This window comes from Lonchura striata, chromosome 7 (assembly GCF_046129695.1).
Source record: "Lonchura striata isolate bLonStr1 chromosome 7, bLonStr1.mat, whole genome shotgun sequence".
NCBI lineage: Eukaryota > Metazoa > Chordata > Aves > Passeriformes > Estrildidae > Lonchura > Lonchura striata.
In genome coordinates this window covers 34621563-34636356 of record NC_134609.1, presented here as the reverse complement: position 1 = coordinate 34636356, position 14794 = coordinate 34621563, and the positions used below count along the sequence as shown (strand labels likewise).

The window sequence follows — 14794 nt, the reverse complement described above, 5'->3', positions numbered from 1 at the left end:
CATTTTTGCTCCCTGGGACAGTCTCAATATCTGTGTAATACAAAGAAACTTCTACCCCCCTGCCCATCCGGCCCTGTTTGGCACGACAAGGCTTGCTTGAGGATGGTCTTTCCATGCTTTATGCTCACTTAAGGATGTTTGATGCCATCTGAAAGGGATGGATATTGTTAGTTCAACTAGCTGGGAAAATGCATCCCAAAGCAAAAAGCCACATTTGGTTTTAAAGGTTTTCCTAGTTTCTTGAGGGGAAAAAAAAAAAGCCATGAAATTGCCATTAAAAGCCTTTGTTATTTGAGCTTTGTGAAGAGCTAATATGATTTTCCTTGTGGTGTTCCCTCCTTTGGCTGCTGCCATTGCCTCGTTGGGACAGTGACCACTTGTAAAGTGTCAGTTTCTGCACTGTAAATTCTGGGTAGTAGAAACTTGTGCCAGTCCCACGGGTGAAACTGTACCTGCCCAGAACAGTGCACAAAGGAGGAAGACCACAGAGCCGTGTGTTATGTGTCCCACTACTCATAGCCAGGTTTCCATGGAGTAACTTCTGGCTGAGTAAGGCACCTCATTTCACAGGTGCAAGGATTTGACCCTGCCCTTGCAGATGACCTTTGTGGTTTTGTCACTGTTCCCAGTGAGGATTCACCCCACATGGCCATATTAGAATTTACACTTTTTTCATGCCTATTTTCACTAAGGGAAGCTTGTCAGAAAATTGGATGAAGTGTGGATGCTGTTATTTTTTTATATATGGTGATCTGGCATGCAAGCTAGCTTGGGAACGTGAATAAGCATGTTTTTTGATCCAACTAGGTTAAAAGCTTGGCATCCAGCTGCCACATCCATGTGTGTAGCTTATGGAGGCTGTGAACTAACTCTTCACACATCTGAGATATGTGGAAGGAGATCCTTGGTACTAACAAGCATGCCACGTTTCCGTTCTCGGCACATTCGCCCGCAACAAACACTTCCTTGTGACCCTGGTCTTCCTTTGATCCCTGAGCTGTCACTCCCTGGCCTCCCATTCCTTCATACACCTAACTTCCCATCTCCTCCTGCCATGTCATTCCTAGCACCACCAGTGTACCAATGGGAACACCACAATTTACCCAGTAAATAACTTGTAATTCCATATTTCCACATAGTTGGGGGAAGGGAAGGAAACAGCACAAGGAGACCAAAGTCCAAAAAATGCATTTGAAAAGCAATATTTTATAACATCATGGCAATGTTCAGTACATCAGCCCCTTGGAAGTGCATCTCCAGTAACTATTTCCTTTTTCAATATATTACTATGCGTTTGCTTTTCTGTTTGTATTTTTTTGGGGTTTCCTGGGGAATAGTTATAGACCATGAATCTGCCACACGCACACAGCACAAGAATTTGACTTCTCGTGTCAGACATGTACTTTCTTACACCTGACTTTATCTGCTGCTCCAGAGCACCTTAGCACTGGTGTCATGTCTAGCCCATCACAGAGAGCAGCACAGGGTTGAAACGAATGGCAGTCATTGACAAAAGTATTTCCCAACCATGGAACCCAAGACATCATGGTTGCAGAAGTGCCAGGGGATTCCACAGAAATCCCGTTGATGTTATGGAAGCCAAAGTCCCTTCTCAGGGAGTCAGCTGAGACATCCTGAACCAGTAGAGGGGCTGCCCAGCCGCTTGCCTTCCTAATTTTCCTGGAGCGGGATCTCCCCAGAGGCAAGAGGGGATAACTGGGCAGTGTCTCACATGACAAAGCAGACCCTTTAACAGGGCAGAAAGGAAATGGAGATTTTTTTGCAGACCCTCCTCAGGGTCTGAGGTTAGTGCTGACTCTAGGACTGGCTTTTAAGCTCAGTGTTACAGAGCCAAGCCTGAGGACACAGAGCAGCCACCTCTCACTTTCCACTGCCAGCCCCTGGCAGTTTATCTGACTGAGTTGGACCTCCTGTGTTCCTTCTCCCTTCAAGGAAGCCTGGATGGATTCCTTTCTTCTTAGGGGGGGTGGTTCTCGGGTCCATAAGTCCCATCACAGCCTGCAGGCATTTCCCCTCTTCACCCCAGGCCCTGCTTCAGGCTGCACTGGTTCTGCCAGCCGGAAGTCTGGGTCATCTGAAGGATGAGGAATATCTCTCAGACTATTCCTCCAGCCCTGGTCCAAACTGTTTGTTGCAGTAACAGTTAACCCATGCCTTCCTTTCTCCATCTCTGTTTTACTTTCTGTGTCCTAAACTGCTATTTCATCCATCTTTTTCACAGGGAGAAGATGGCCTTCCAGTTCAAGGCTGCTGGAATAAGGTAAAGTAGTCTTGGAAATGCTGCTGTGCTGAGTTGGCAGTGCTAATGTTCTCCATGAATCTGGCTAAGGGCAGAAGAGGTGTAGATGCATGGATAGGATTTCCAGGACTGTATCCCAGAAAAGTGGCAACTAAAACTCCTCCTTATTTAAATATCACAGTTCAATTCTGTGGGGTACAAAGGGGAGAACTGTATCTGTGGCCTTTGAGCTGCCTGGCCTCAAAGTGCTCTCATCCTTGCACAAAGATGAGATTTCCACCTGGATTCCCTGAGATGCCCCTTCCTGCACTCCCCAGGATCTGGTCCCTTCTGTGCCTGCTGTGGGTGTTAATGCCAAGTGGGTGAGAGTGGAGGCAGAGTCAGTCCAGGATGGATCTCCCACCCTCACTTTGCCACCTGGAGAGGTGGGGAGGGTTCCTGCTGAGATCCATCAACCACTGCTTTTCCTCCTGGAGAGCCCAGAGCCAGCTTCCCTAACATTGTCCTCCCCCTGTGAGCTGTCACTAACACTTGTTTATGTTTTCTTTTGCAGTGATGATTCTAACCCTGGACTGACCTGTGTGTGTTACTGTACATAGAATATTTATTTTTATATGGTGTTCTTCTCTGAAATGCCAAAAGTTACGCATTTTTACAAATTATCAAAAAGTGGCATATTTTTTTGTACAGAAAATACCAGATCTCCCTTTTCCCCCATTTGCAGTTCTCTGTATGATTCTATGTCTGTATTACGCTTGTTTTGTCATGGAGTACAGCTGTAATATTTACATGATATTTGTGCACACATGGCGAGTATAGGAACTTAATAAATTATTGCATTTAAAGTGCCCAAAGGAACTGCCTTGTATAGATTTAAAGGTAATTTTCATTTTTCAAGCTGGATCATTCAAGAATATTTCGAAATATTATGTATTTTTTATTAAAGTGAAATATTAACACTTCTGTTGTGATGAATTAAAGTGTTGCTGAAAAACCCTGTGCACTGGGAATGTAGAGACATCATGATTACCAATTATCCCCCCATGAGCTGGAATGACCCTCATAACGAGAAGCCATGGTTGGCAAGAAATTCTTATCCCTTTCTAAATTGTAGGCTTTCAAGCAGCTTAATTAAAGCCTTATTTAAAATTAAGCATAATGCACCATACCTTGATATCCTAACAAATGTTTGTAAAATCAATCCATGTGGCTTTTTAAAATGTTAACCAAAGGTTGCATGCAGATTTGCAGAGTGTGTAATTATCATTTGCATATGCACATCTAAATTATTCTTCCTGACCTGCCTTTGTTGATGTCTCAAGTCTAAACTACCCAAAGAGGAAAACACTACCAGACTAAAGTGAACATAACAGCTTTCCTTAGGATATAAGAGGGAAAGTAGAAGGTTAAATCTATTCCCTAAAACATGTCCACTTGCCTTAGCCCTTCACACAGGGAGCAAAGGCAACGCAGGAGTCTCAGCTACCAGGATTTAATGATCCCAAAGGAGAAACACAAGTGGTGATTTATTAGTGGGACTGATCCACTGAGTCCTGCTCTTTGCATGATGCTGCCACTACAACATGGCTACAGCTGTGCCAGTGGAAGGGGTCACCACCATGATACTCCCTATACTCCACTGTTCATCTGTTCACAAACTATTAATCAGGTATTTTTCCAGAAGATTCCATGCAGTCTTTCAGCACTATCATAATAAAGTGACAGAGTAAGGGATGTAGTTCCCTTGTACACAGGGAAAGGCCAGCAGGGGACTGCCCAAGGATCCCATCCCAGCCTCTGACTGCTGCAATCCATCTGGCACCTCACCCTTCCAGAAATTTACTGAATTACATCTAAAAACCAGTGAGTTTTCCACTGCCCTGTGTCCTTATCCTCCCCACCCTGCAGTCTGTTCCAACTCCAGTGCCCTCACAGTTAGGAAACTCCTTGCAACTTTCAACCTAAACTAATTAATGGTATTTACAACCATTTGTTCTCATGCCAACATTGTCCTTGGGATGAAACGTTTCCACGCATGATGTTTTCATGAGATGCTGGGTGTACTGGAGCTGAAACGGCACAAAAATAAAATGAACCACAGAGCACTGAGGGATTCTCCCTGGATTTCTCAGTAATAGATGTCGTTAGTGTAAGCCCCAGTTCCATGTTAAAAGGCCGTGCAGCTGTGAAGCTGAGCTAATTGGAACAGCTAATGTTCCAATTGTGTTTTAATTGCACACCTGTTAAGCAATTACTAAAGTCCCAGCCAAGCGTATTCCTTGTACTTTGGGTTTGGAAGGTTGTAGCAGTAGTAGGGAGTTCCTGCTCTGATCTTGAAGCATTCAGCTGCAAGGTAGGGTGCCTGAATGCTTCAATCCCTTCTACAAATCCTGGCTATTCTTAATCCTTAAAAATATAGAGATTTCTAGGAGAAGCTGCCAATGCTTTCTGTTCCCTTTGGTCTTTGTAGCATGGTTTATGTGTAGCTGGTTTTTGTGTAGCATAGTTTTTGTGATTGCACTGCATGGGATTGTTGTTGGTTGTTTATATCTGATCTGAGAACACATCTGCCACCTTGTCCTGACACAGCTCCTGGAAGGTGATGCTGTACCTGTTTTATTTCTTGGGCTGCTTTTGATTGCTTTATTTGTGAGAAAGCTCTTGCCTGAGGGGTAAGGGACCTTGAAGTGAAATTGCCAGAACACTTGATAGTACCTTCTGACTTGGGTCAGAAACGATTTACCTACTATGGGGAAAATGTGGGCTACCCACTCATTTAAAGGTTGGATTAATGGTGACAAATGTTCCCTGTGGCGGATTATAGCCGGGGATGTTAACTGAAGTGCCAGATAACCCATTTTGGATTGCTGTTCCACAGCCCCAATACTGATACAGTCTCATCAGCTGCTGGAGGGCTCAAATCAGTGATACCACACTGACCTGCTGCTCTTATCAAACCTAAGCTCCTTACACGTCCAAAAAAACCCAAGTGGGGCAGCTGAGTTTGTACCACCCTGACTGTGGCAATTTAGTTTCAGCTCTGTCCCTACTAAAACCTGTAACCAGGCTGCCATTGCTGTGGATTCCTGTCAATTCTGCCTCATTTCACATGAAACCTTTTGTCTGCCATTTCAAGGGCCAAACTCCTTGGCTGATAGCCAGAAAGTGAGTCTGGGGCTGGAGAAGCTTGGGAAATGGCAGCACAGTGAAAGAGAAGGAGGACCTTCCTGAAGATTTGCTGGACATGTTTTGCAAGTTCCCTCCCTGAAGCTTGGGAGGAGTTCCTCAGCAGTGCACTAGGAATGTGTGCCCAGATGCTGGGGCTGCAGGAGCTCGGTGTGCCAGCACTTTCTGCTTTGCTTTCTGTTTTGTCCCAGAGTGGCACGGGTTGAGAATGGCAAAATTAATATTCTTTGGTCATTTTCACTTCAATCTACTATTGTGGTCAGACTCTTCAGATGAAGAATTAGGCTAATTTTCCAGCAGCACTCATAAATGAGTGCAAGACGTAGACAGTATTTCTGGGAGGTGATCCTTTGATCCAAGAAAGAAACCCTTCTTGAACATTTCTCTTTAGAGAAGCAGAGAAACCCTAGAACTGTGTTCAGTTCAGAGTGCTGCTCAGAGAGGATAACACTTTTTGCTACCATTTCTGGTTACCAGGTGACAGTCTTCCACCTGTATCATTGATGATTCCATCTTTAACCTTTTCATCACAAACTTTCTTCTCCTGTTTAATTATAAGGAAATTACATTGGTTTGTTTGGGGTTTTTTTAAACCATACTGGATTCTCATGGCATGAAATACGTTATCAGAAAAATGTGGAGTGTGGAAAAAGTCTGGTTTCACTGACTATTTCCTTAGCTTCCTGTACTTGTGCTTTGGTCTCCACTGCACCCTCTGGATGTACTTTGTCTGGAGCCCTCCAGAAATGTTTTCTGCTGGCCCTTTTGTGAGTACATCTCTGCAGATGTACATCCAGATGGAAAAGAAGGATCACAAAAGTTCAGTTACATGTTTTTATATGTTCACTAAAGGGAAACGAAGACTTGGCAAAGTGCTGAGGGATTCAGAGGAAGTTTCCCATCTGCCTGAAGGGCAGAATGTGCAATCCTGGATACTTCCTACTATCTGCCATGCAAATCTGGCATCCTTTACTCAGCCCCTACTGCTGAAGGCTAACTTGTAAGCTCAAGTGTCTTTCCCCCACAGCTCTTGCAATTTATTAAAAAAAACCCTAAACTTAAAATAAGTGCCTATGTTTTGAACATGACAAAACCTCTCTACTTTCCTGAGTGCATTGGGAATCCCGTTTGCCCAAGAACTAAGGGAGTGATTCCTTGCTGGTCTAAATGATGCCATTTGCATATTGAAATACTTGGGTGAGCCAGGGCCATTGTTATTAGAGCTAATGAATGATACTATCTCAATCACTGTGCTAAGCAATTCACATTACAGCTGGGGAGAAAGTGCTGATTTCAAGCTCAAAGGGATGCCATTAACCCAGAGCAATCCCAGATTCAAACACTCTTTGTCAGCTCAAGTGGAATCATTCTGATCTTCTGATAAGGACACCTGTACCTGACATCCATCTCCTCTCCAATGCACAGAAAGTTAAAATAAGTCCAGGTTTGCAAAGATTGGGAGAAAAGTCTTACTTTCATGTTCATCTGAAGAATTGCAGATTTTTTAAATTGAGTTTTCTAACAGATGTGTTCAGGAAATAGAGTAGCAGGGGAAGAAATTGTTTCAGTTGGGAACCAGACTGGTGGAAAGATTAATTGATTTTATTTGTTTTTTTTGGTTCTTTTTTTAAAAATTTTTACTTTTTTGGGGTGGGCAGAGGGAGAACCTGACCAGAACTGCAGGCGGTAGGTGTGCATTTTTCCTTCTTTTTAATGAAAACCATTATATATATAGTTTGATAATGTTACTTTCACTTTTTGTTAATGATTTTTGGGGGCAATTTGTTTGCTCTATTCTGTTTTCTTTTAAGTATATTTTTAATGAACTTTTGGAATAAGTGCATAGAAGTTCCTGACCCAAAATGTCCTACGGACATTCCCGACGTGTTTTTTCTCCTCACGTTCAGTAGTGAAAAGGTGCTTTCTATCAGCAAATGCGTTTTTAGTGGGGATAAACGTATCCCCAAAGGCCACACCTAGGGACCAGGTGCCAGTGACCTCTCCCAGACAAAACGCTCCCTCCGCAACTCTTCATTTACATTTACAAAGGTCGAAAGGGCTATGTTAGGGACCAGCCGATTGGAAGTGGTCTCTTCTCACCTTAGATGGTCTGTCTGAAAGCAGTGAAGTCTGGCAAGAGTCACTGTGTCCTCTTCAGCAACCTTCTACAGCCTGGAATAGCAGGCTTGGCTAGAAGGAGCTGGAAAATTAAATTAGGAAGACGTTTATTTGAAGATGGCAAGTTCTTGGAGGGTACCTGCTCAAGTGTTATTGTCTGTTGCTATTGTTTTCCCTCCTCTGAATCCAGCAGCACACTCGGGTTCAAGCTTAGCTTTAGGCTGTGCTTCACCCTGAGCCTATGTGCAAATGCTTTGCTGGATGAAGGGATCCTGTTTTTTTTACACTTTGGGTTTTTTCTTCCCCTCTTTTTGTCCCTGTATCTTCCAGATGTCTTTGATCCAGACAAAACAACTGCTTGCTTTTCTGCGTTTTCAGAAAATCTGTTGGTCACGTTTGGATCATTTTTCACTCACTGTTATCTACCCTTCTTGCTATCCTCCTTTCCTCCTTGTAGGCTTGCTTTGGTAAACATTTTGGTCTGATGAGATCATTGTGACAAAACATGAATTAAGATTGTAGATGTTTGTAATTTATTTTAGAGTTGACCGTAAAGCTTTTACTGTTTAAAAGGCAGCAAGGGCGGTGTAGTTTTGTAGCTTTCTTACAATTTTGTTTGTTCTTTTTTAAACGGAGTTAGAATATTGCAGATTTTTTTTCAAGAAAAGCCTAATTAGCTTTTGTTTTTCCTGCAAAACATGAGTTTGTTGAACTGCTGTTTCAGAGCTTACTAAGTTAGATACTAATGGCAGGTACGAGAGGACTGATTGTGGAGTGCAACTTACACTTGCTTTCCATGGTATGCTGTTTGTCAGTCTCTTGTCTCCAGTGGGAGTTTGCTGGGAGTGTGAAATTCCATTTTGTGATAATTCCATTGTTTTTTCACAGTAGTGTTTCAAAATGTTGCTTCAGTAAATTGTCCCTTTTGCTTTCCTGCAAAGATTTGCTTTTACCATGATGTTGCACCCCACCAGCAGTGCCACAGACTGAGCAGTTTCATCTTTTTTTGAACCTTCCAAAGGAAGAGTGTTAGCTCTGTGAATTCCACAGCCTTTTCTGGGTGATGTCAGTGAAAAGGAGAGGGGAGACACTTGGCAGCAAGACTGTGCAGGCCACCACAAGCAGACTTCTCCAAACCTGGTCCTTCAGCATTCATTCATGACCTGTCCCATTCCCACTCCCTTTGCTCTGCTACTCCTTGTTCTCACTCATCATTGTATCCATAGATGGCCAAACTAGGGCAGAGCATTCATTGTTGTGTTCTGCCCCATCCCAAAGGGGCTGAGATGATCCCCCCCGATGCAGGGAGCCTCACCCCACCCCATTCTCACAGCTTTAGTGATGCAGAATGAGTTCCAGATGTTGATCAGGGCAGCAGTGGGAGGGAGCTCCTGATTTTTGGGGCCAGCCTGTGGATGTCATGGGTCTCCACGCTTCCATCACCAGTGGGTGCAGTGAGTGGCTGTGGGGTTTCTCTCGATGCTCTGCCTTGGAGGTGGGTGGGCTGTCCCCCATCTTGGTGATTTAGCTCCTCCAAAAAGTCACATTGATCCCCCCTTGGCATTCAGAGTCCTCAGAGCAACAGGAAATGTGGCCCCGATGGCCTTTCCTACACCTGCAATGCTTGTGTCATTGGCACTGCTCCTGTTTCTCATCTCTGTGTCACTTGGATGCCAAACTCTGTGGTACTGGGACAATTTCTGTCCAAAATCTGCTCATCAGCCAGCACCAGACAAACACTAACGACCTGCAGGAGAATGATTTCTGAAGCAACTCTGTGTCCTTACATATCTGGTTTCCTTGTATTTTACAAGAGAGATTTTTCCCCTCTGATGGCATAGGATGTAGAATATTTATTGTAGCTGTAGTAAAGTGATGAATTGTGAGTAGACTTGACAGGGCATTGTTTCTGTGTCTCTCCTAGAGACACTGATTGAGATGTTTAAATCTGAATATGTTTTGTACACTTTTTTTTTTCACACTGAGCTTTTCAGCCTGTACATTGAATATCCAATGTTATTTGGCATTGATTCATGTATGTTCTGTGTATACTTTTGTGCTACCAGTAATTTTTACTGTCATTGTGTTGTTTCTAAGACTTTATTTCAACTCCTTTTGACATAGTTTAGCTACTTGGAATTTTCTGGACTTCCACAAAATTCCACGCTTAATCATTGCTAGAATGAAGAGAACAAAGGGATGTTCTTTCCCACAAACTTTTCAACCTCTGTAGGAGCTTCTTCAGCCAAAATGAGCATCTGACTTTTTCACTTTTTTCTTGTTATTACAATAATGCTGATTTGTTTGGGTTTCAATCCAGGGAATTCTGAATTCCACGTTGACCATTCCTAGCAATATTTTACAAAAGTAGAGACGACTGTGCCATAAGGAGTTATACTGATCATAAAATAATTGAAATATTGTAATTATTTGGTGTTTCTTCCTAAATATTTTTCCACTATTAAGTTTTTAAGCAAATCTTTTCGCAGTGTGATATAAGATTAAAAAAGACACTAAAGGACTAAGCATTCAACATGTACAAGGAAAGGGATTCAGGTAAATGATTTCCATCTGTATGAGTGAAAAATAGCTTAGGAATTTTTGTCAGAACAAAAGCTGCATTTCAGTCACACATTTCCTTAATTAATTAATTAATAAATCCAGTGATTTCAACTAAACCATCCCTGTCCTGGAAACCAGAGATACACTTAAAGAATCTCCTGAATCCACTCCTCAGTAGTAAATAAAGTTGAGTTTTTGTAAAAGAAAAGTGTTGCTTAAATATAGCACCTTCAAAGCATTTCTGTCTTCTTGTAAAAGATGGGAATTTTATGTTTAACCACCAAGTACTCATTTATCAGATAATGAAGACAGTGCTGATATTATCAGAGGTGCTGGTTTATATTGTGATAAAAACTGCTATGCAGAACTGTATCTTAACTGTTTTAATACCTTACCTTAGTAAGGTATTTACATTAATTATCTACATTAGGAGAAAAAAATATGTGAGATTTTAAGAGGAAGTTTGGGGAATGGGTTTTTGGATAACTAAAAGTGGGTTAAAAAAACAGGCAGGAGGTTACAAAAAATATCTCTGGCTGGGGGGTGGTTGTAATGGTAAACATGACATCATATTTAAAGTGTCATCCCACTGTTTTCCAAGAGGAGTCTGATTAATTCCCCATGCCTTGTGTTGAAGCTTTACTCCTTTGTGTCAATGTTTTAGTGAAGTTTCTATTTTAATTTATAAATTAAATACATACACAGATAGCTATTCCATTACAGTCTGCATTTGTTCCCTACGATGTACATACTTTCTTCTCCTTTTATAAAAATGCCTGTTTACCTGCACATAGTTTGTGTCTTTTGTAAATGACACCACATGCAAATCCTAGCCCATAAATTCACTTACAGGTGAATTCACGTCCCCTTTGGGGGTGGGTTTTAGGTTCCTGTGCTGAGGCAACCACGCCATCTGCTGTTTGCCAGTCAGGCCCGGGAACTGCGGAACTGGTGGGAAATGTCAATGGATTTAGGAGAGAAACCTCAACAGATCTAGGAGGATAGAAACCTCAAAAAGACTCTTACCACTATAAAATTAGATGGCTGGAGAGAGGACAGAGTCCTGCCTAGTGCCTGTCTACTGTGCCCTAGCACTGGACACTGCAGAATCTACAGTGGGAGAAAGCCTGAAACCTCCTACGGTACAAACAGCAGCTTGCTCTTACCGCAGGAATTAATCAACCATAAGTCACAAACCCACACTAACTGTGAACTGAGAGAGCAAGGGCAAAGAGGGGAGAGATGGACTCTAGTTATGCCCATGCTAAAATAATTATCAGCTTTGTGTGTTGTCTTTGCCTGAATCTGAAAACAACTGGAAGGTGTCCATCCATTTCTCCCTTCCTTGAGCTTGGGGGTACAGCCCTTTCCCTCCTGTATGCCTGGGTGCATTTCTGAGTGAACCCAAACACCAATGCAGTGCAGGTTCCTTGCAATCAATGTTGTGATGAAAATCCATTAGCTCTGAGTGGCCAGACAGCAAAAGTGTGCTTCACTCCTGCCCTCCTCTGGGTACAGACAGTGAACTTGGAGTGAAGCCAAACCCTCAAGGATCTGGATGTTTAACAGTGACTGATGCATAGAGTTATACAGGAAAATAAACATGCTGTGATGATCCAACTGGGAATGGAGTATGTGTTTGAAACTTTGGCTTTTATCATTCCTTAAGACTTCAGGGTCACTCTTGTTAATGAAGTGATGGCTCCTGTATTGTTCTACCCTGGTAGAGCAGTGAAATCTTGCACTTGCTCAATAAATAAATGTTCTGGAGGCTTGCTCTGTCCTGCCTCAGACAAACCAAAGGCTGAGACCCAAAGGTTGGCTTGTTTCAAAACATTTTCATTTATTTACAGGACACAGCTGAGATTTTTTTTCTTTTAGGGCTATGCAGTTAGCAGAAAAAATGAGGTAATGAGGTAAATTGTTTTGTTTTAAATCAAACTCGGGAACAATTATGAAAGCAGATAAGCAGGCAGTGCTGTGCTGCCCTTACCTGTGAAGCTGCTCTGAAAAGAACCTGGAGCTGAGCCAGGGAAACAGTGTGCTTGTCTGTGTCCCCAGAGGAGAAAGGAAATGTGTCACTGCTCCATACTACACCAGACTGTGTAACAGCAAAGGGCAGAAATCCTTATTAGCACAAGAATAATCAGATCTGAGATCCCTTTGCAACACAGTGAGAAGTGGGAAGTGTGATCTATTCAATGCAGATAGGGAGCTGAGTGACTTGGTGCTCAAACAAGTACAATGACACATTGCTGCATCTTTGCTGCTCTGACAAACAAATACAGTTCTGCAAATGCCAAACCCAAATCATGGCATCAGGAGTCCCCAGAAAAAGAATGTGTCACTTTCTGCACCAAAAAGCTGTGCTATAGTAAATGCACATTGTTGCAAGTAGTTTTCTTAAAGAAATTGACTGGGATAGAGGCATTTCTGCCTTTTAGCTTGGCAGTGCCTGGTTATCACATTGATCTTTTGCCAAAAGCATCACTCACAAAAGTATGCTTTTATCCATACAGGTTTCCTCAAACTCAGAAACTGAAATAGGTATTTTAGTAGTTAATGTAAAAAACTGCAATCCTTGGGGAGGCACGGAACACCAAGCCAAGAGCATCAGTCCTTTCTCAAGTCACCACTCAGTTTCCTTAGCTACAAGTATTTACCTGTTCTAATTCTTTGAAGAGGCCATTCTATACTTGTGATTCCCAGAGTTTTCCCTATCCCCTTCTGGCTATGATTTCTGAGTTGTGGAGAAGGATCCTACAATGTATTCTTCAGGTGAAAACAATGTTATTTCCTGGGGTTTGTTACCTTATTCTTTTTTTCTTCATTCTGAAAGATATATTTGTAAATCTCCATTAGACAATAAAAAAAACCAAAATAACAAAACAAAACAAAAACCCACAAAAAACCCCCAAAACCCAAAAAAAAACCCCAAAACAAACCCCACAAAACAACAACAAAAAGTCACGTTCATTGTAATTAAACATTCCATTGGTATTTTTACTTATATGACAAGGAATAATTAAGACTAATCTCTGCAGTCAGCATAGCTGCATTTAAGGATAAATAACAAGGATTAAAACCTCCTTTTAAAGGATGAAAAGGCATCTTTGCTATTTTGTTAAGTTAATAAGCCACATTTATCTTTGAGAATCAGTTGCTATTTGGGGAGGAAAGATCTTTCCCCTTGCTTACACACTATAGCTAACCTGTGACTGCAGATAATCAGCCCATGTTAAACGTGTCAGAATCTGACATATGCAAAGACTTTAAATTCTGAACTACGTGGGATGGTCTAATTTAAGAAAGTACTATTAAAAAAGAGTTCTCCAGAAAGTTAAGTTGTAGGTTTTCTGGCTTCTTTAGCCCATGGTACCAAATCTGCTGGCATAACAAACATGTAAGCAATATGAAAGGTGAGGAAGGGTTTAAAAATGGCTAAAAATGGGAAAAATAATTCATTACAGAAATATAGGTTAGTTGCAGAACTCGGTTGTTACAGCTGTTCTCTATGACCATTGTATAGAAACAAATCAACTTCAATTGCATTTGGTTATCCTGATGTTAAGGCAATGCTTACACTGATTTGATCAAATTCCCTAGATTATATACACACATAAAATGGAGCTTTTGGAGCACTTGGTATTCCTGTCCTGCCAGGATGACCCTGAACGCCTGCCAGCCTGATCGAGAGTGAAGCCCTGTCTCTGGGTTCTGGAGCTATGAAATATTCACTGCAATGTTTGAGATTTAACAGTTTCTGCCCCAAAATGAGAGAGCCATAAACAGGCTGTTTCCCTCCTAGCTGGGGAGTCAGGCAGGCAGCAGGCTAGAAATGATCAGATAGATGTGTTGTTTATTTTGACAAAGTAACAGATTGTATTTGCGCTCAGAAGGCAACAGGCAGATGGTCTTTGCACAACCTAGAGAGGGCAGGCCCTGCTCCTGCTGAGTGGGGAAAGCTCTGCTTGACTCCAGCATGGCACAAATGAGGGTTAATAACAGCTCTTCCTTGAGCAGCTCCATCTAAATGACTGCAACACGCAGGGACTGTGACCAGGAGTCTCTTACCTGCTCTGAAAAGCAGCTGGTTCCAAGGGTTCTGCTGTTCCTGCAGAACAATTCACACCCGGTAACTGTTCAGTGTTGCCTTGCTCTGATCTGCTCTACTCCAAAATTCTTTATTGTGTCACGAAGTGACTCCGAATTTTCCAGAAACATTTGAAGCAACATAAAATATCCACACAATGCTTTTAATTTTTAGATTAAGGATGGGCTATATCCACTGGAGAAATAAAGAGTGGAATATGAGTTTACGATGAAACTATTAAAATCACAACAGCACAAAAATTGGTATTAAAATTCAGACATCTATGACAGACTTAGAAAGTGTTACACTGTGAAAATTTTCAATGTCCTCTCTTACACTTCTCCAGCACTCCTGTCTTCTTCAGGAGAATGCTGTTTATAAACAGAAAAAATGTTGTTAGAAACAGAGGGAGTTCTAATGTTGAAAGTTTGCCTCACACAAAGACTTTTTTTTCCCCTTGAAAGACCTCCCACATGCTCGTGTTCTTATCACACAGCAACTATTTGATGTTAAACTCTAACAAACTGGGAATGTTTTCAAAAACCTGGGATGCTTATTTTGCCTCATCTCAAATT

General features: G+C 42.0%; 1 protein-coding gene across 1 annotated transcript in view; it reads left to right on the top strand.

Moving 5' to 3' along the window:
* Window positions 1-10915, top strand: part of COL13A1 (collagen type XIII alpha 1 chain) — a 93338-nt gene extending 82423 nt beyond the window's left edge. The window contains exons 42-43 of the mRNA XM_077784784.1: window positions 2243-2281; window positions 2814-10915. Of these exons, the coding sequence (XP_077640910.1) occupies window positions 2243-2281; window positions 2814-2816 (42 nt within the window). The 3' untranslated portion in view covers window positions 2817-10915. The remainder of the gene's footprint in view (window positions 1-2242; window positions 2282-2813) is intronic.
* The last annotated feature ends 3879 nt before the right edge of the window (window positions 10916-14794 follow it).